This window comes from Aquarana catesbeiana, linkage group LG13 (assembly GCF_042186555.1).
Source record: "Aquarana catesbeiana isolate 2022-GZ linkage group LG13, ASM4218655v1, whole genome shotgun sequence".
Taxonomy (NCBI): domain Eukaryota; kingdom Metazoa; phylum Chordata; class Amphibia; order Anura; family Ranidae; genus Aquarana; species Aquarana catesbeiana.
In genome coordinates this window covers 171,277,826-171,297,469 of record NC_133336.1, presented here as the reverse complement: position 1 = coordinate 171,297,469, position 19,644 = coordinate 171,277,826, and the positions used below count along the sequence as shown (strand labels likewise).

At 45.5% G+C, this 19,644-nt stretch overlaps 1 protein-coding gene across 2 annotated transcripts in view; it reads right to left on the bottom strand.

Annotated features, from left to right (window-relative positions):
- The window catches only part of LOC141117367 (receptor-interacting serine/threonine-protein kinase 3-like), an 84,679-nt gene extending 66,232 nt beyond the window's left edge, over positions 1–18,447 (bottom strand). The window contains exons 1-2 of one of the 2 annotated variants that reach the window (XM_073610202.1): positions 18,204–18,447; positions 3,747–4,020 (exon numbers count right to left, since the gene is read on the bottom strand). In XM_073610202.1, coding sequence (XP_073466303.1) covers positions 3,747–3,880 — 134 coding nt within the window. In that variant the 5' untranslated portion in view covers positions 3,881–4,020; positions 18,204–18,447. The remainder of the gene's footprint in view (positions 1–3,746; positions 4,021–18,203) is intronic. The other variant, XM_073610200.1, reaches the window with a different exon arrangement.
- Positions 18,448–19,644: the final 1,197 nt, after the last annotated feature.

Below are 19,644 nucleotides of genomic sequence, written 5' to 3'. Positions count from 1 at the left end.
AATAATCAAAATAATATGAAATATTGCAATACATTTAGGTAACATAGATGCAGTGACTTGTGCTTAAAAAAGTGTCCAGTGCTTGCTGTAAAATAATTGCTTGGAAAAGGTGATTTAAAAAAAAATTCTTAGTTAAGTGACAACCACTGATTCATGCTCATTATCCGTGCTCCTACTGTGAGTGCACTCACCGGATAGCCTCATCCCCCCAGGGGTACTGCGCGTTCACAGTATCTGCCACTGTGTAGCAATTCCTGGAGCCTCTGGTCCATGCTTATAATGTTTGGCGATGTTATTAAACGTTTCCCATATATAAAAGAGAAAGGATGCCCATAGTGTAAATCTGTATTAAACGTTATTTATTTATTGAGAATAAGAAATGTACTCACATTTAGTATGGGTTTAAAGAGCATGTAAACAATAGAAAGAAAATGGATGCCGTCAGTTTCATGTTCTCGGCTGACCGGACAGACGTCAACTGGAGCATCTGTATGATGAAACGCGTAGGTCGGGGTTATGAACGTCTTTGCAACACTTCCGGTCAGCCCAGAACAGGAAACTGACGGCATCCATTTTCTTTCTATTGTTTACATGCTCTTTATACCCATACTAAATGTGAGTACATTTCTTATTCTCAATAAATAAATAACTTTTAATACGGATTTACACTATGGGCATCCTTCCTCTTTTGGGGATTGGTCAGGGCTCCCACATGAGCTGCCTGCCACTCCAGTTCCAGGCCCTGCCCCTCTTCCAGAACCTTCTCCCTGGAAGCAGGGGAGGCGCCCCAGAACTAGAGCACAGGTGGTCACCAGTGTTGCCAACCCCCCGAAATGAAATTTACTGGCAGAACACCAAAATTTACAAACGGCACCAATTTTTTTTTACTGGCAAAAAACCATGAAATTTACTGATGGATCCACATTCTTTACTGGCGCTGCAAAAAAATACCTAAAATTACTGTTTTTAGTGCTAAACATATTTGAACTATAAACACACAGATAGTGTTATTAGCAATGTGTTTAAGTTAAACAAAAGTCAAAAAACATATTTCTCAATTTACATGAAGGTCAGGATACTATAACCAAGCCAGCACAGAGTTCTCCCTTACATCAGAGTCTGCAGGATGGTGACCAGAGACCACCTTCCGCAGAGTGAATACACTAAGGTAAGGGGGGATTATTAATATAGGGGGAACCTTTATATCAGTGCCCCTTATATTATTGTATTCACTCCCCCTTACATCAGTGACCCAACTCAGACTGTCCTGGCCTGTCACTGACCTCCTCTCAGGTGCACCGTGCAGGGCTCAGTCAGATGGCTCCAGCTTGACGGCTCTGGTTTTATTCTATAGTCTCCTCTCCACAGTCCACACATGTCTGTCTCTTCCCGTAACCCCCATCCCGGCGGCGCTCCCACTCTTGACTCCTTTCTAGGATCCCCTCAGAGATTGCAGACATGATAAAAGACAAGAGATGGTCAGAGGCTGCGGACATACTACAGAAGGTGGACAGAGGCTGCGGGCATATTACAGGAGGTGGACAGAGGCTGTGGACATACTACAGGAGGTGGACAGAGGCTGCGGTCATACTACAGGAGGTGGACAGAGGCTACGGACATACTACAGAAGGTGGACAGAGGCTGCGGGCATACTACAGGAGTTGGACAGAGGCTGTGGACATACTACAGGAGGTGGACAGAAGCTGTGGACATACTACAGGAGGTGGACAGAAGCTGCGGACATACTACAGGAGGTGGACAGAGGCTGCGGTCATACTACAGGAGGTGGACAGAGGCTGTGGGCATACTACAGGAGGTGGACAGAGGCTGCGGGCATACTACAGGAGGTGGACAGAGGCTGCGGGCATACTACATGAGGTGGACAGAGGCTGCGGGCATACTACAGGAGGGGGACAGAGGCTGCAGGCATACTACAGGAGGTGGACAGTGCGGGCATGAAACAGGAGGACTGACTTGCCTGTCCTCTCCTCCTCCTTGGCTGTGGCTGTGTGTGTGACGACTGGCACTGGTCATAATGTTATGGCTCCCCATAGGAAGGTACAAGTGCTGTCCATCCTGTACTACTCATCACCCCCACCCTCTGCAGCAGGCATGCCCTGTGATAAATAAACGAAGTGTCATTACCAGGAGGCAGAGCTCACAATCCATGCTGTGTGTAACCCGCCCAGGCCCGGTCTGCCCTATACACTTGTCGGAGGCACCCCCGCATGGAGAACGAATGCCACCCGCAGCCGCTTCTTTCCATTAAAAAATGGCGCCAGGTGGCGTTATTGCGTTACCGGCCGAGCATGTACGAACTTTCCCGAGCCCGGCCGGCTTCGGAATGGCGCATGCGCATTTGAATGGTCGGCTTGCAGCCATCTTTTTTACGGGCACCATTGCCCGTAACGGACATTTATGGGCACCCCGAAAATGGGCTTTACTTTATGGGCTGCCCATAAATCTACGGGCAGTTGGCACCACTGGTGGTCACACCCACTGCTACTCTAACCACTCCCAGACCCCAGATCAAAACAGACAGGCCTAGCTTGTAGCATAGGCCTGCCTAAATTTGCCTGTGCTGACAGTCCCTAGTAAAAAAACTATTACTAGCACCTACCTATTGGTAGAGGGTGCTACATAATTTTTACAGGTATATACGCTGTCTTCATCTTTATATACTGTTTAGAAAGTTCACATCATGTTAGGAGATTTTCTCCTCCTGGTTAGCACTGCAGTGAAGCCTGAGCATACAGCCAAGTCAGCTGATTGGAGGAAAGGCACACACCCCCTCTCCTCATAGGTAGAGACTTTCAGCTATACACCCCCTCTCCTCATAGGTAGAGACTTTCAGCTCTGTTTGTTGAATCGTCAGGGCTCTGCTAATCTATTTATAGCATCCTCCCCAACACAAAACTCAGGCTGCTTTAATCACATGTGACTGAGAATTTGTCAGAAGTTATCAGGCTGATAACAGAAGAACGGAGCAGGAGACAGCTACAGGAAATGGTGCTTTGAAGAGAGATAAGAAGACACTGCAGATATATGTGCCCAGCTCAAGTTTCATGAATCGGGTTTACATCCACTTTAAGGTAAAAAAATCTTCTGCCTTTACAACTCCTTTAAGAGTTCCTTTCACTGGAACTAAGGGGCCAAGCCCAACCCCTGAAATACAACCCCACCCCATAACCCCCCTCCACCAAATGATTTGGACCAGTGCACAAAGTATAGTCCATAAAGTTATGGATTAGCGAGTTTGGGGTGGAGAAACTTGACTGACCGGCACAGAACTCTGACCTCAACCCGATTGGGATGATCTAGAGCGGAGACTGCGAGATAAACCTTTTCGTCCAACATCAGTGCCTGACCTCACAAATGCGCTTTTGGAAGAATGGTCAAACATTCCCATAGACACACTCTAAACCTTGTGGACAGCCTTCCCAGAAGAGTTGAAGCTGTTATAGCTGCATAGGGTGTACCAACTCAATATTGAACCCTACGGACTAAGACTGGGATGCCATTAAAGTTCATGTGCGTGTAAAGGCAGGTGTCCCAATACTTTTGGTAATATAGTGTCAATTCCTTTAAGAAAAAAGTGCAGTTATTGCTTGTTAGCAGCTTAATTTCTGTGTAAGTGACAGGGAGACTTCTGCTGGTCACGATATGTATATGTGTACATATATGCATACAATGTATACCAGTACTATGTGTGTGTAATATATTTTCATACAGTGGTTGCCACTTACCTACTTTGGCCACGTAAAAACTTTATGGCGACATCCCTGCCCAGCTTCTTGCTCCTTCCTTTGTAAACTGTCCCAAATCCTCCCCACCCCAGCTCATCCATCATCCCCAGGTCTCCAGCTTGCAGTGGCTCCATGTCTCCCCACTATAGTATCCACCGTATGCCTCCTGTACACATCCAGGGACCCCGATCAGCAGCACCTGTGCGTTGTGCCTTGCTTCTCCTCTGAACACTGGATGAGGGCAGTTCCACTGATGGCAAACTGTTACCGAAATCTAGAACAGAGAAGAGGAAGTTGTCAGGTTTGTGTAATGTAATCCTTCCCTGTACTACAGCCATGTGTCATTTTTTTACCCTAAAGGTAACTGTTGCTTGTAAAATTACACAGACTATAAGCTTGCCATACACATACAGATTTTTCTGGCTGAATCTCGACAGATACCTCCATCCACTCTAAACTTTGTTCTGGCTATTGTATTTTGACGTGAGAATAGCAAGGTATCTATGAGATTATCCACGATTTGAACAGGCACCTGTGACACTACACAGTCAGCTGACTCTAGCGCAGGAGTGTGTTTTCTTTTCTATTGTATTTTGGCACCTAGTCCTGCTATGTTGTGTGCTGGGACTTGTAGTTCTACATAGAGGACAAATATACATATAATATGCTGGGACTTGTAGTTCTACAAAGAGGATAAATATTCTGGGACTTGTAGTTCTACATAGAAGACAAATATAATATGCCGGGACTTGTAGTTTTACACAGAAGACACATATACATATGTAGCACCCTCTAGTACTGTGCTAGAGAGGTTAGGTAAATTTAAGCAGGCCTAGCTGATTTATAGGCCTGTTTGTTTTCATTCTGGGTTGGGAGTGGCTGAGAGTAGTGCTGGGTGACTCACAGGTGACATCACTAGGACTTCCTTTCTTGAAGGTTCTAGTGCTTTCTGCAAAGAGAGGCTGGAGGGGGGGTGGAGCCACCTGGGGTGTTCTGGGGAGTCCTGACCTATCTCCAACTTGGATTGGCAAGGGCCAGGCCTCCTTAAAATACCCAGGGTCAGCCCAGCCGGGGGGAAGTTGTCTGGTGGAAGAGTTGGATTGAGAGAGAGTGCTGCGGCTGTCCGGGCCTTTGAGGGAGCTCTCCAGTCTGGGGGGGGGTGACCTTGGGCCTGGGCTTGGGTGCAGTCGGGACCACTTTCAAGAACACGTGAAAAGGACCTGGACCGGAGGCACAAGAGTGAGCAAGGAGAGGACAGCGGGAGAGTGCACTGCTGAGAGACTCCAGGGAGGACAACTGGTCGCAGCCAGGGGGGCTGGTGAGTTAGGCACAGTCAGGACTGGGGAGGCACACCTGGGAGGACTGGGAGCTTGCAGTCCAAGAGGTGTGCAGAACCAGGAGAGTGGACTGTGGAAGGGGCAGTGTAAGGGGGCAGTGGAAGGAGGCAGCTTCAGCCAGGAGGGCTGGCAGGGCCTGAAGAGAGCTAACTGGGATCAGTAGACATAGTTAGGACAGCTAGCACAAGGACTTTCTACCATTTTTCTCTGCTACACCACAGGGGCCCACGGTCCTTGCCTGCAAAGGGCGGTTACTAAGGCCTGGCTGAGCAAGTGTCAGGCCTAACCAACATTATGTGTTAGCTGATCCTGGGAACCAAGTGATGTGCTGGAGGTGACTAGTGTAACAGTTTGCAGCAAGTGATGTGCTGGAGGTGACTAGAGTAACAGTCTGCAGCAAGTGATGTGCTGGAGGAATAAGGAGTGATAAGCTTCAAGCAAGTTTGTGCAGGAGGAAGCTGAAGAAGTATGTACAGGGAGTGTACATAGTTGTCCCAAAACCAATTGCTGATTATCCGCGTTGGGCGCCCATGTCTCCCATTCCCATCCAAGTTATTCCCGTCAATAAAATACAAAAAAAAAAAACAAGTTCACTGACTGCTTTATGTCTCGGAGTGTCTGAGAGTGAATGCAGGGCTGGGCAGGGTGACAGACAAACCACATCACTTAGCCCCTGCCACTACACATATACTATGCGGAGACTTGTAGTTCCACATAGAGGACACATATACATTAAGTATGCTGGGACTCAGGGCCAACTTTGGACATCTTAGGGCTCTGTACAGTCTACTTGACAGCATATGTCAATCTTATTGGTACCTGGGATCAGGCGGAGACTGCAGTCATGTGAAGAATCTAACATTAGATCAATTCCCCAACTTAGAGATGAGCTTTGTACAGTGTTCACTGTGTACAGTAATAAAGTGCAGAGTTCCTCTGAAAATCGACTTGTCCCATAACATCACACATTGTAACTTGTATGTTTGCATTAAGAGGGATGTGCTGAGCCTGCACCCACTTCACCAGACCAGTTGCTCCATGAGGTAAGAACAGATGGTGCTGGAGTTACAACCTCTTCGGGGTCCAATGTCTGGGACATGATAGCCTCAGTTGAGGTGGGACATTATCAAACATAAGAGTGCTCCAGGATACTATAACAAACTTCTCTGGGAAAACGGGTGAAGGCTATGGGGACTCCGGTGAGACAAGTGAAGCTGCAGCAAGAAAAGCTTCCAGGAGTAGCAGTAAGGATATTTCTTGGTTAGCAATAGCAAGACCACAGTGCTGGTGATGTCCAAGAGTGGCTCGGAAGGCACTGTATCCTGTCACTCTGGGTGCCAACAGGGCAATGACAAAGGTGCTGGCAGAGTCCTATGGACAGGTGGTAAACTGTTCCACATCCTGAACAGTCGATTCTCCTGTAACAGGTGGATTGGCCAACAGCTCGACCCTGGGTTCCTTGGGGGAGGCCAACCCAGATGCATCCTTACCGATGTCAGAGGTGAGCAAGGCAGGTGGGCTTGGAACCCTGATAGACACAGAGGGGCTGGAAGGAGCAGATGGCATCCGAGAAATTGGTAGTGCATCAGAGCTAAGATGGGATGGTTCCATCGTTCCTTCCAAGCGGGGGGGCCACCAGCATAGCCTGATGAAGGAGCATGCATGCTCCGAACGCGAAGCACCGCCCGCCTCACCCCACTCCCGGAAGTGAAGACGCAGGTCAGCACAGCGCTCCACAGAGGATCCATGACAGACATCCTGGCCGCCCGGAGGCTCTGAGGACCCTCGGCACCACCGGAACAGCTACCAGGATCCAGGTCACAGGACTCACATCCCAAGAACCCCCCCACTGGCCCGTGACACCCACATCCCCCGAGAGCACGCGGATGAAACTACTTTACATGCTGGTTTTTAGCAACTCAAATGTGAGTGTTTTTATCTATTGTAATAAATATTTTTAACATACATGCTGCACTTAGAGGGCGCCGTCCTTTCTTTTTTATTGTTCCAGAGCTTCTTCTAGCTTTTATAGACTGGCTGCCTTCCATTTATTCAGCATCATTTTATCCTTACATGGACTAATACCCGAACTTGTTGTGAAACATTAACCACCACCATCAAGTTCCCCCTCTCAGGAACCCCCAACCCACCCCCTTCCCCCCACCATTTTTAGTTATATGTACACGGCTACCTCCATTGTGCGCCATATTAACCCCTTGAATGTTTTTTATACTCACGGGCATTCACTGGACCTTATCTCATGTTCACTTGATTTACCCTAAATTGAATAATTCTTATTTATACATTATTTGGCTTTTAGGTCCCTTAAATCATCTTATATACAAACCCATGTTTGATGTGTGTCTTTCATGCCTGGCTACTCCCCTTCCATTCCAATTTTGACAAACTAAACTTTAAATTCAATCTTTTAGGTAAATATTTGAATGCTCCACACTACCTTTTGTTAGCGCACCACTAGGTCACATTTTTCACTTTCACCTTTTTTCCCATACCATATTTGGGGTACTCCCTCCATTCAGTCAGCCCCTCTTACACTTTGTTTTCTGTTGGCAATGTGGTCATTGTGCCACATTTTCACTTCCATTGTGATTTTTCTCTTTTTCTTGAGTTCTGGGTGGTTCCAGCTCTGTCCTATGTTTGGTTTTGCCACTCATTCGTCTTGTTCCCGTTTTGTTTTTTGGACCCATTCACCCACGCTCACTCCCTTTCTAATGCCGCGTACACACGAGCGGACTTTACGGCAGACTTTGCCCGGCGGACTGGATTTCGACAGACAATTCGTTCGTGTATGGGCTCCAGCGGACTTTGTTTTCTCAAAAGTTGGACGGACTTAGATTTGAAACATGTTTTAAATCAATCCGTCGAAATTGAGTCCGGTCGAAAAGTCTGCTCGTCTGTATGCTAGTTCGACGGACAAAAAGCCACGCTATGGCAGCTATTGGCTACTGGCTATGAACTTCCTTGTTTTAGTCCGGTCGTACGTCATCACGTACGAATTCGACGGACTTTGGTGGATTGTGTGTAGGCAAGTCCGTTCATTCAGAAAGTCCGTCGTAAAGTCCGTTGAAAAGTCCGCCGGGCAAAGTCTGCCGTAAAGTCCGCTCGTGTGTACGCGGCATAAGTCACTTTCATTCCCTCCCCCCTTACCCTCTCACCTGCACTTCACCCTCTCACCTCTTCACAGCTGTACTATTCTTACTCCCTTCATGTCACTCTCCCCCCCCCCCTTTTGTTTCCCTTTCCTAGTCTCTTCTTGCTTGTCTTGTGGTGGTGGTTTTGTGGTATGTGTTTGTGGTTTATTTTCTCTTGTTTCTATGTTTATCTTGTCCTTCCTTTCTAATCTCTTTCCCATACTCATTTAATTTGATATCTGTCACTTACGGTTGTCATCACCTTTGTAACTCTCACATTTTCTTTCACTCTCTTTTCTTACTTACTGTCCACAATCACTTGTCACACACTCTTCATCACCTGTACACTTTCATAGTCTTCAAGTAATTACTAGCTCTTGACACAAGAATACTTTATTTAATATATCATTATTATAAATTTCCACAGTGACTTGAGGAGAGTTTGGTCCTGTTCTCGGTTCCTGTTTCCTCCCTGCTCCCTTACCTGGTGTGGGCTCAAGCGCGGCCTCTTGTAGGCCCCCTGTCTGGCCTTTTGGGTGTCTGTCCCCACCCATGCGCGGGGGGGGGGGGGGGGGGCGCGTGAGTTCTTGCCGCGTCGCCCGTATCCTTAAGCAGCTTTTAGGCACAACATTTGGGAGGCTATTTCTACAATCGACAGTGGTAAATATAATTAAAAAAAAACACTAATTAAATCTTAATGCTTATATACATTGTTGCTTGACCTGTACATGTGTTTATTCATATAATGTATTTCTCTTTAGAGTTCTCCCACTCTTTCCCCCAGAAGAAGACCTCTACTGTTAATGGTCGAAACGCATCAGTTTCTCAGTATGACTATATATACCTATATCATGCTATGTTCTTTATATATATCCAACGGCTATATTATTATGTATTGGCATTAGCCTCTATCACAGAGTTCATATCTTAACATATATCCATGTCTTTGTATGTTACTACTTTTTTCAATACATTTTTATTTTTCTAATTTATTTTGAATTTTTCACTGCAACACAAAACCCCACAGGGAAACCTTTCCTTTTTATACTTTTAGTGGTCTTTTCTACTAGGAAGTTCAGCAATGCCATGTAAGGAGACTTAGGAATGGACATTCCTGTAGTCTTTCTGATTATTGTAAAAATCCTGTTCCAGAACCCTCTTATTTTGGGGCATTCCCACCATATACAGTATCTCACAAAAGTGAGTACACCCCTTACATTTTTGTAAATATGTATTATATCTTTTCATGTGAGAACACTGAAGAAATGACACTTTGCTACAATGTAAAGTAGTGAGTGTACAGCTTGTATAACAGTGTAAATTTGCTGTCCCCTCAAAATAACTCAAAACACAGTCATTAATGTCTAAACCGCTGGCAACAAAAGTGAGTACACCTCTAAGTGAAAATGTCCAAATTGGGCCCAACTAGCCATTTTACCCCCCCCCCCCCCCCAGTGTCATGTGGCTCGTTAGTGTTACAAGGTCTCAGGTGTGAATAGAGAGCAGGTGTGTTAAATTTGGTGTTATTGCTCTCACTCTTTCATACTGGTCACTGGAAGTTCAACATGGCACCTCATGGCAAAGAACTCTCTGAGGATCTGAAAAAAAAAGGATTGTTGCTGTACATAAAGATGACCTAGGCTATAAGAAGATTGCCAAGACCCTGAAACTGAGCTGCAGCACGGTGCCAAGACCATACAGCGGTTTAACAGGACAGGTTCCACTCAGAACAGGCCTTGCCATGGTTGACCAAAGAAGTTGAGTGCATATGCTCAGCGTCATATCCAGAGGTTGTCTTTGGGAAGTAGACGTATGAGTGCTGCCAGCATTGCTGCAGAGTTTAAAGGGGTGGGGGATCAGCCTGTCAGTGCTCAGACCATACGTCGCACATTGCATCAAATTGGTCTGCATGGCTGTCGTCCCAGAAGGAAGCCTCTTCTAAAGATGATGCACAAGAAAGCCCGCAAACAGTTTGCTGAAGACAAGCAGACTAAGGACATGAATTATTGGAACCTTGTCCTGTGGTTTGATGAGCCCAAATAAACTTATTTGGTTCAGATGGTGTCAAGTTTGTGGGGTAGCAACCAGGTGGGGAGTACAAAGACAAGTGTGTCTTGTCTACAGTCAAGCATGGTGGTGGGAGTGTCATGGTCTGAGGCTGTATGAGTGCTTCTGTCACTGGGGAGCTACAATTCATTGAGAGAACCATGAATGTCAACATGTACTGTGACATACTGAAGCAGAGCATGATCCCCTCCCTTCGGAGAGGGACGCAGGGCAGTATTCCAACATGATAACGACCCCACACACCTCCAAGATGACCACTGCCTTGCTAAAGAAGCTGAGGGTAAAGATGATGGACTGGCCAAGCATGTCTCCAGACCTAAACCCTATTGAGCATCTGTGGGGCATCCTCAAATGGAAGGTGGAGGAGCTTAAGTTCTCTAACATTCACCAGCTCCGTGATGTTGTCGTGGAGGAGTGGAAGAGGACTCCAGTGGTAACCTGTGAAGCTCTGGTGAACTCCATGCCCAAGAGGGTTAAGGCAGTGCTGGAAAATATTGGTGGACAAAATTTTGACACTGTGGGCCTAATTTGGACATTTTTACTTAGGGGTGTACTTAATTTTGTTGCCAGCGGTTTAGACACTACTGGCTATGTTTTGAGTTATGTTTAGGGGACAGCACATTTACACTGTTATACAAGCTGTACATTCACTACTTTACATTGTAGCAAAGTGTCATTTCTTCAGTGTTGTCACATGAAAAGATATAATAAAATATTTACAAAAATGTGAGGGGTGTACTCACTTTTGAGAGATACTGTATGTAACATGGTGCCTTGTGAACACCCTCTGAAACATAGGGGGGAGGTTGACGGCTACAATTTTGCTAATCTGGTAGGAACTAGGTACCACCGCGTTAGAACTTTTAGGTCTGCCTCCATCAGAGACATATTGAGGATTCTTCAGTTTGAACATGTTATCGCTCTGTGCCAGTCATCCAATTCCCATTCCTGGTTAAGATCTTTCTCCTAGGCCAACATATAGCTCGGTTTAGTGTGTACTGTAGAGAGTGACTCATATATCGTCGTTATCCCTCCCCTCTGCTCCGTAATCTGGCCGCACCATTGTTTGTATGGTGTGATGCTGGGTGGTAAGGGTTTGGACTTCCATATGGAGTGTAAGTAGTGTGATATTTTGTTGAAATCTAAATTTTTCAGTCGTTGTCATTTCAAGTTTATTGATGCAGTGGTTTGGGGTAAGCAGTCCTGTTGAGTTAAAATAATGACCAATTCTGTACAACCCTGCCTGGTGGGATTTGGAGTTCATGGTAGAGATGGGCTAGAAGACGAATCAGAGAAACCAACTCTGGATGAACTTTGAGTTTGTCCCATTATGTAAGAGAGAGAGAGTGAGTGTTGGAGCGGGAATCGCTGGTCGTTTTCTTGGGTGACTCCACATCAGGTAGTCCAGTGTTATTTGTGGTACTGCTTCTCTTTCCATGTGTACCCAACTGGGTTTAGCAGTCCAAGAGTAGACAATTGATATCTGGGCCAACTGGGCAGCTTGGTAATACCAGAGTAGGTTAGGTAATCCCATACCCCTTTGTTTCGGGCCCCGAAAGAGGACCCCTTTTGCTAATTGGTGCCCCTTTGAGCCCCAGACAAAGGCTATAATCTTCGCCCGGAAGCGTCGCAAATGATTAATGGGTATGGGTAGGGATCGAAAAAGGTAGAAGATTCGTGGAAGCAATGTCATCTTAATAGAGTGCACCCCCCCAACCATGACAGATGGATTTGCGTGACTGGTCTCGACTCAGTTTCCAGTTTTTTATATATTAGTGGGAAATTGGTCGCATATATTTCATCTATCCTGGATGGGAAGTGCACACCCAGATAAGGAATAGTAGAATCACTCCAGGAAAAAAAAAGTGACTCTTCAGCTGAGAGACTAGTGAATTTGGCACATTTATGTTAAGGGCTTGTGATTTGGACATATTGACATGAAGGCCTGAGATGTTTCCGTTTGGTAGAGAGATAAGTGGTGATGTAATAAAAAGGATCAGATCATCTGCAAAGAGTGCACAATTCTGTGCGTGGGCCACAATGTACACCATGGGTATCCAGGTGATTCCTTATTTGCTAAAGTTTCAATCGCTATTGCGAAAAAAAAAAATCAGAAAAAGCTCAGAATAGTAACCCTAAAGTCGTACTCGGGCTTCGGAAGTTGAGTATAAATCTCTTAAAATTACATAGTTACATAGTTAGTCGGGTTGAAAAAAGACACAAGTCCATCTAGTTCAACCAAAAAATAATAAAAAAATTAAATCCCATATACACAACCCTATACCCACAGCTGATCCAGATGAAAGTGAAAATGTTAGTGAAGTTCTGGCCGAACCCCCAACGCTGTAAAATATTGAATAGATAAGGCCAGGAAACAGTCGAAAGCTTTTTGTAAGTCTATAGATAAAAGTAGTACTTCTTGAGGGGGCGTGGTTTGACCTCGCTGGAAGATGGCTGCGTAAAGCCAGAGCTCCCGCCGCTACAGGTTGAAATCTTTATCCCACGGAGGTAAAAATGCCCCAGACTGCTCAGATACCATGGGGACAGCTTCCCGCAACTCCTCGGCATCCCGCTCCTGCTCCCCTCGCGAACAAAACGAGGGTTTGAGCCAAAACATCCCGGAGATGTTCCGGAACCAAAGAGGCAATATGGCGTCTTCCCACCACGGACAAACACAGGCCGCATCCCCGCCGTTGCCTGGAACACCACCCGCTCCTCCTACGACGTACAACGGGTACGATGGGCTCGGGGGAGAACAGTATCCCTCCCCAGCAGCAACTCAGCATACACGATCTGAAGACCATCGCTGCAGACATCAAGGATACCCTGTCAGCCGCTGTCTCAGAGCTGCGGCTAGATATACACTCTTTGGCTGACAGGGTTCATGAGGTAGAGCGGATCTCAGCGTAAAATGACACGGTCCTCAGCATGGCTACCAGGAGGGTGGACATGCACACCCTCCAGCTCAGGGAACTCCAGCGCCACATGGAGGACCTAGATAACCGGGGTAGACACCATAATCTGCGGATCCGCGGCCCATCCGAATCGGTGGACACAGACCAGCTCACTCCCACTGTCACTGGCCTGTTCAACAACCTCCATAACCGGCCAGTGTAAACGGTGATCGATATGGAAAGGATTCATCGAACTCTCCGGCCCAAGGGACGAGACACAGATCCCCCAGGGACATCATCTGCTGCATAGTGGATTACAAGCTAAAGGAAGAAATACTAAGAAAGGTGAGAAGCAGAATACAGCTCGTCTATGAACGGGCTGACATTCAAATCTTTCAAGATCTCTCTAACATCACGCTGCAGCACCGCCAGGACCTGAAACCCCTGCTAGACACCCTACGCCCCAAGGTAATCCATTACAGGTGGAAGTTCACCTTCTGTCTTTCGGCCACCACACAGGGCCATACAGCGCTCCTGAAAGTTCCAGAAGATATGCAACACTTCTGTGAGACTTTAGGAATGCCAATGGTCGAAGTTCCAAACCAGTATGCGGAATTCCACCGTACAATCACAAGGAAGAACACCCACCAAGAAGAACCCATGGATGCGCAGGACACCTAGATGAGTCTGCACTGATGGGCACTGATGAGACTGCTCTGATGGTAGCCTCATCAGAGCAGTCTCATCACTGCAGTTTCATCAGTGCCCATCAGAGCAGCCTCATCCATGCCCATCAGAGCAGCCTCATAAGAGCAGTCTCATCAGTGCTGTGTCATCAGAGCAGTCTCGTCAGTGCAATCTGAACAGATAAATCTCATTAGACCTGTCCTGTCAGTGCAGTCTCATCAGTGCAATCTCTTCAGAGCAATCTCATTATAGCAGTCTCGTCAGTGCAGTCTCATCAGTGCAATGTTAACAGAGCAGTCTAATCAGTGCAATGTCATCAGAGCAATGTCATCATTGCAATCTCATTAGAGCAGTCTCGTCAGTGTAGCCTTATCAGTGCAAACTCTTCAGAGCAGTGTTGTCAGCACAATCTCTTCAGAGCAATCTCATTAGAGCAGTTTCATCAGTGTAATAGTAGTCCCATTCCACCTGCCTGATCCCATAAGGAAGCCGACCAATCACAGGCAGTGAGACATTTCCCAGTCTGCAGTTACAGAGACCAGGAAAAAGTCTCTCTGCCTGTTATTGGCGGTATGCAGTGTCGGCTTCCTTGCGGATCAGGCAGGTGGGATGGGACTACGACCCTGAACACGCCAGAGCCCATCTCTAGTAGTGAGAAGGACCTACCTGGTCCTATTCATGCCAGCCGAGCTCTGCTCACTATGGGCTCATCAAGCAGTACTGCCAGGCTCCAATGATCGACTGGGCTGCCTCTCCACGTTCTCCTGCATCTGCCATGCCCCTGCCACTCTGGCACGTTGATTCTCAGACCGGGACATTGGTCTGATTTCTGGGAATGTCCTGGGCAAATCGGGACTGTTAGCAACTATGGGAAGCCGATGCTGTGGGGCGCATCGTTACTGGGCTCCCCGATCAGACTGGAGAGCCTGGTAAAGGGGACCCATTCCGCCGCCTCTAAAAGCAGCTGTATAACTGCTAAGATCACTTCACCTGATAAGGAATGGCTGTGAACATTTTTATACAAGATGATGCCTGTAGCTGCAGGGTAGGCATCATCCTGGTATAACTACTTCAACCCAAGGATGTGACGTCCTATAGGCAGGACATAGATAAAAGTGATTGAGGGGACACACTGCACCCAGGGGAGAGAACCACAGACCCTGCTAGTCCTGAGCCCTGAACAGGAGGACTGCCTGTACCCCCCCGCCTCCTATTGACGGCCTTGCGTATTCTGGGACTTGTGGTTCTAGATACAGAACTAATATAGTATACTTGGGTTTGTAGTTCCACATAGAGAATGAAGATTCACATAGTATGCGAGTACTTGTAGTGTAAATATCAACACAGAAAGCTGGTGCTTGGGTCACCAATCTCTTGCTGCCGTGACAAAAGGAACAATGACTATATAAAGGCTGCTCACCCCTCACTAAAACAGCATGAGATAAGCACCTTGTAAAAACTACAGAGGAGAGCCACGCCAAGTATACAGTTCCATTAACCCTTTCGCTGCCATGTCAGTATGTCGTGTGGACCTGACAGCGGGGGTGTTTACATTCATTCCCTGATGCCTGCAGCCATTGTGTGTAAATCTGGTACCTGTCAGGGTGGAAGCATTGGTGCAGCTGGGCTGCCACCCGATTGCTTCCACACACCCTCAGCATTGCCCCCCCACTTCCACACACCCCCAGTATTGCCCCCCTTCCTCGACCATGTACCCTAAGCTCCGCTTGCCTTCCGTTGGACCCAGGACCGGCATAGCGGGGGCCACCGAGTAGAGGGGAGTGAGCAGAGTGGACTAGGGTTGCCACCTCATCCCTTTAAAATGGAACACATAATAATTACACAGGTTCTGTGGCTCATTAACCCCTTAGCGCCGACTGTATGCACATATGCAGCCTCGGATTTAGGGGTTATACCGGGATGATGCTTGCAGCTGCAGGCATCACCCCGGTACCGTTTTCTTAGAGCGGGCGGTCAGCTCTTTAGGGATAAGAATCGATGCAGCTAAAAGCCGCTCGGCCATTATCCTAAAGAAGCGGGAGGGGACGTCCACCGCCTTCCGCCGCTCTTCCCGGGCCTCCCATCCCACCGGGAGACGCGATCTACAATCCAGCACTTCCGCCAGCTAGGCCAAGACTGGAACGAACCAGGAAATGGCTTTCTTAAAGTCTCCTATGTAAAAACACGGAAGTGATGTCACAATGTCACTTTCTATTTACTCGGCTGCCAATGGCACTGATTTTAAAAAGATGACAGTATTCAGAATTGCAGTTTTTGCCCATCTGAATACTTTGAAGTGCAAAGGAGGGATTTGGGGTCTTTTAGACTCCCGATCCCTCCATAAAGAGTATCAGTCACCACCTAATGCTGTCACATGGGATGTTTACATTCCTTGTGACAGCAATAAAAGTGATCAGAATACTTTTTTTTTAAGTCACAACGTAAAAAAATGAATTAAAAAAGTAAAAAAAATAAAATAAAAATGTTTAAAGTGCCCCCGTCCCCGCGCCTGCATAAGTAAACGATGTTCAAATCACACAAGTGAGGTATCGCCGCAATGGTTAGAGGGAGAACAATAATTCTAGCAAAAGACCTCCTCCGTAACTCTAACCTGGTAACGGTTACATTTTTTTAACCACTTAAGGACCGAGCCTCCTTCTGAGATTTGATGTTTACAACTTAAAAACATTTTTTTTTGTTAGAAAATTACTTAGAACCCACAAACATTATACTTTTTTTTTTTCTAACACCCTAGAGAATAAAATGGCGGTCCTTGCAATACTTTCTGTCATTTCTGTCATACCGTATTTGCGCAGCGGACTTACAATTACATTACATGGACCTAATTACATTTTTTTGGGATTTTTTTTAAATTAAAAAATAAAACAACAGTAAAGTTAGCCCAATTTTTTTTTATATTGTGAAAGATAATGTTACGCCGAGTAAATTGATACCCAACATGTCTCACTTCAAAATTGCACCCGTACGTGGAATGGTGACAAACTTTTACCCTTAAAAATCTCCATAGGCGACGTTTAAAAAATTCTACATGTTGCATGTTTTGATTTACAGAGGCAGTCTAGGGCTAGAATTATTGCTCTCGCTCTACTGATCGCTGCGATACCTCACATGTGTGATTTGACCTCTGAAATATGAGATTTGGGGTCAAAAAGAGCTCAGATCTCATATTTACACAAAAAAAAAAATGGCCCTTTAAGAGCTATGGGCGGAAGTGATGTTTTGACGTCGCTTCCGCCCTGCCATGGTATGGAGACAGGTGGGGGCCATCTTCCACACACAGAAGAGAATCCGATCGCCTCTGCCGCTGGCTCCGGTAAGCGGCGGAGGGCACCAGAGCGTGGCGGGAGGTGGGGGGTGCCCTCTCCCACCGCCAATAAAAGTGAACTTGTGGCGAATCTGCCACAGAGACCACTATTATTGGAAACCAGACCGCCGGCCGAAGAAGAGGATACCAGGGTTATGGTACAAAAGTGCATTTGAAAGACCGCTGCACAAATACCGTGTGACATAAAATATTGCAATGATCACCATTTTATTATCTAGGTTTTCTCCTAAAAAATATATACTTAATGTTTGGGGGTTCTAACTAATTTTCTAACAAAAAATACAGATTTTAACTTGTAAGCAACAAATGTCAGAAATAGGCTTATGCTGCATACACACGGTCGGAATTTCCATTAAAAAAAGGGTGATGGGAGCTTTTGGTCGGATATTCCGACCGTGTGTATGCTCCATCCAACTTTTTCTGTCTGAATTTCTGCCAGCAAAAGATTGAGAGCTGGTTCTCTATTTTTCCATTTCTGACGCGCAAAAAAACACGCATGCTCGGAAACACTTCGAGGCATGCTCAGAAGCACTGAACTTCATTTTCTCGGCTCGTCGTAGTGTTGTACGTCACCGCATTCTTGACGGTCGAAAGTTTAAGAATTTTTGTGTGACCGTGTGTATGCAAGGCAAGCTTGAGCAGAATTCCATCGGAAAAACCATCCAAGATATTTCCGACGGAAATTCCGCTTGTGTGTACGGGGCATTAGGCATGAAGTCACCTGGTGTCTTATCTGCATTAAATTAGCCTCAGAACCCATGTAATTCATATGTGTTTGGGTTTAAAGGGATGAGGTAGCAACCCTTGAGTGGACACACATACGCTCTCCTCTCCTCCTTGTTGCTGACCTGGAAAGTGCCATTTTTTAGTGCCAACCAAAGCAAAACAATATTAAAAGTCCTAAGAAGCTGAATAAGTTGCACATTCCCTAACGGGCAAGGCGCATTGTGTAGAGACCATAATAGCTGACTCACCGAGGAAGGTAGGTGGCAAATATTCCTGCTGCTATACTCATCCAACCAGGTTCCACTGAAGGAAGAGGTGTCCCACCACAGGATGTATCTCCAAGGTGTTCCTAATGGCCAGAGTTCAGTACGAAAAAACAGAAACTGAAAGTGATATGGTTCCTCAAGCAGGAAATGATGTAAACTGCCGGAAAGCCAGCTAAACAAGCAAATATTTCTGCTGCTATACTCATGCAGCACAACTAGTTTTCTCACAGCGAAAAAGAAGGGGGAGGAGGGGGGGGTTAAGACAAGGAGAGGCCGCAGAACAGGCAGAAGGGTCAAATTCAAAAAAGCGAAGGGAAGAACAGTAAATCAAGGAATATTTAATTTAACCAACTCAATACCGGGCACTTTTACCCCCTTCCTGCCCAGACCAATATAATTTTGTTCACACAAATAGAGCTTTTATTTGGTGGTATTTAATCACCACTGGGTTTTTTATTTTTTGCTAAATAAAGGAAAAAAAAAGGTTTTCTCTGTGTTATAAAAGTTTGCAAATAAATAATATTTCTTCATGAATTTAAGGCCAAATGTATTCTGCTACATTTCTTTGGTGAAAATAACCCAAATCAGTGTATTATTTTGTCTGTAGGAAAGTTATAAAGTGCACAAACTATGTTTTATATATATATATATATATATATATATATATATATATATATATATATATATATATACATATATATATATGAAAATATAATAATCCTGATGTACTGATGGCCTCATCTCATTTTCTGAGGCCTTAAAAACGTCAAGACAGCACAAATACCCCCCAAATGACCCCTTTTTTAATGTAGACAGTCGTATTTAGTAAGAGGAATGGCGAGTTTTTTAAAGTTGTAATTTTTTGTTATTTTTTTTAGAAAATTAAGAAATGTAAAATATACAGTGCCTTGCAAAAGTATTCACCCCCCTTGGCTTTTTACCTATTTTGTTACATTACAGCCTTTAGTTTAATGTTTTTTTAATCTGAATTATATGTGATGGATCAGAACATAAGTCTAAGTTGGTGAATTAAAATTAGAAAAATATATTCATAAAACTATTTTTCAGAAATAAAAAACTGATAATTAGTATGTGCGTATGTTTTCACCCCCTTTGTTATGAAGCCCATAAAAAGCTCTGGTGCAACCAATTACCTTCAGAAGTCACATAATTAGTGAAATGATGTCCACCTGTGTACAATCTAACTGTCACATGATCTGTCATTACATATAAACACCTTTTTGAAAGGCCCCAGAGGCTGCAACACCTAAGCAAGAGGCACCACTAACCAAACACTGCCATGAAGACCAAGGAACTCTCCAAACAAGTAAGGACAATGTTGTTGAGAAGTACAAGTCAGGGTTAGGTTATAAAAAAAATATCTAAATCTTTGATGATCCCTAGGAGCACCATCAAATCTATC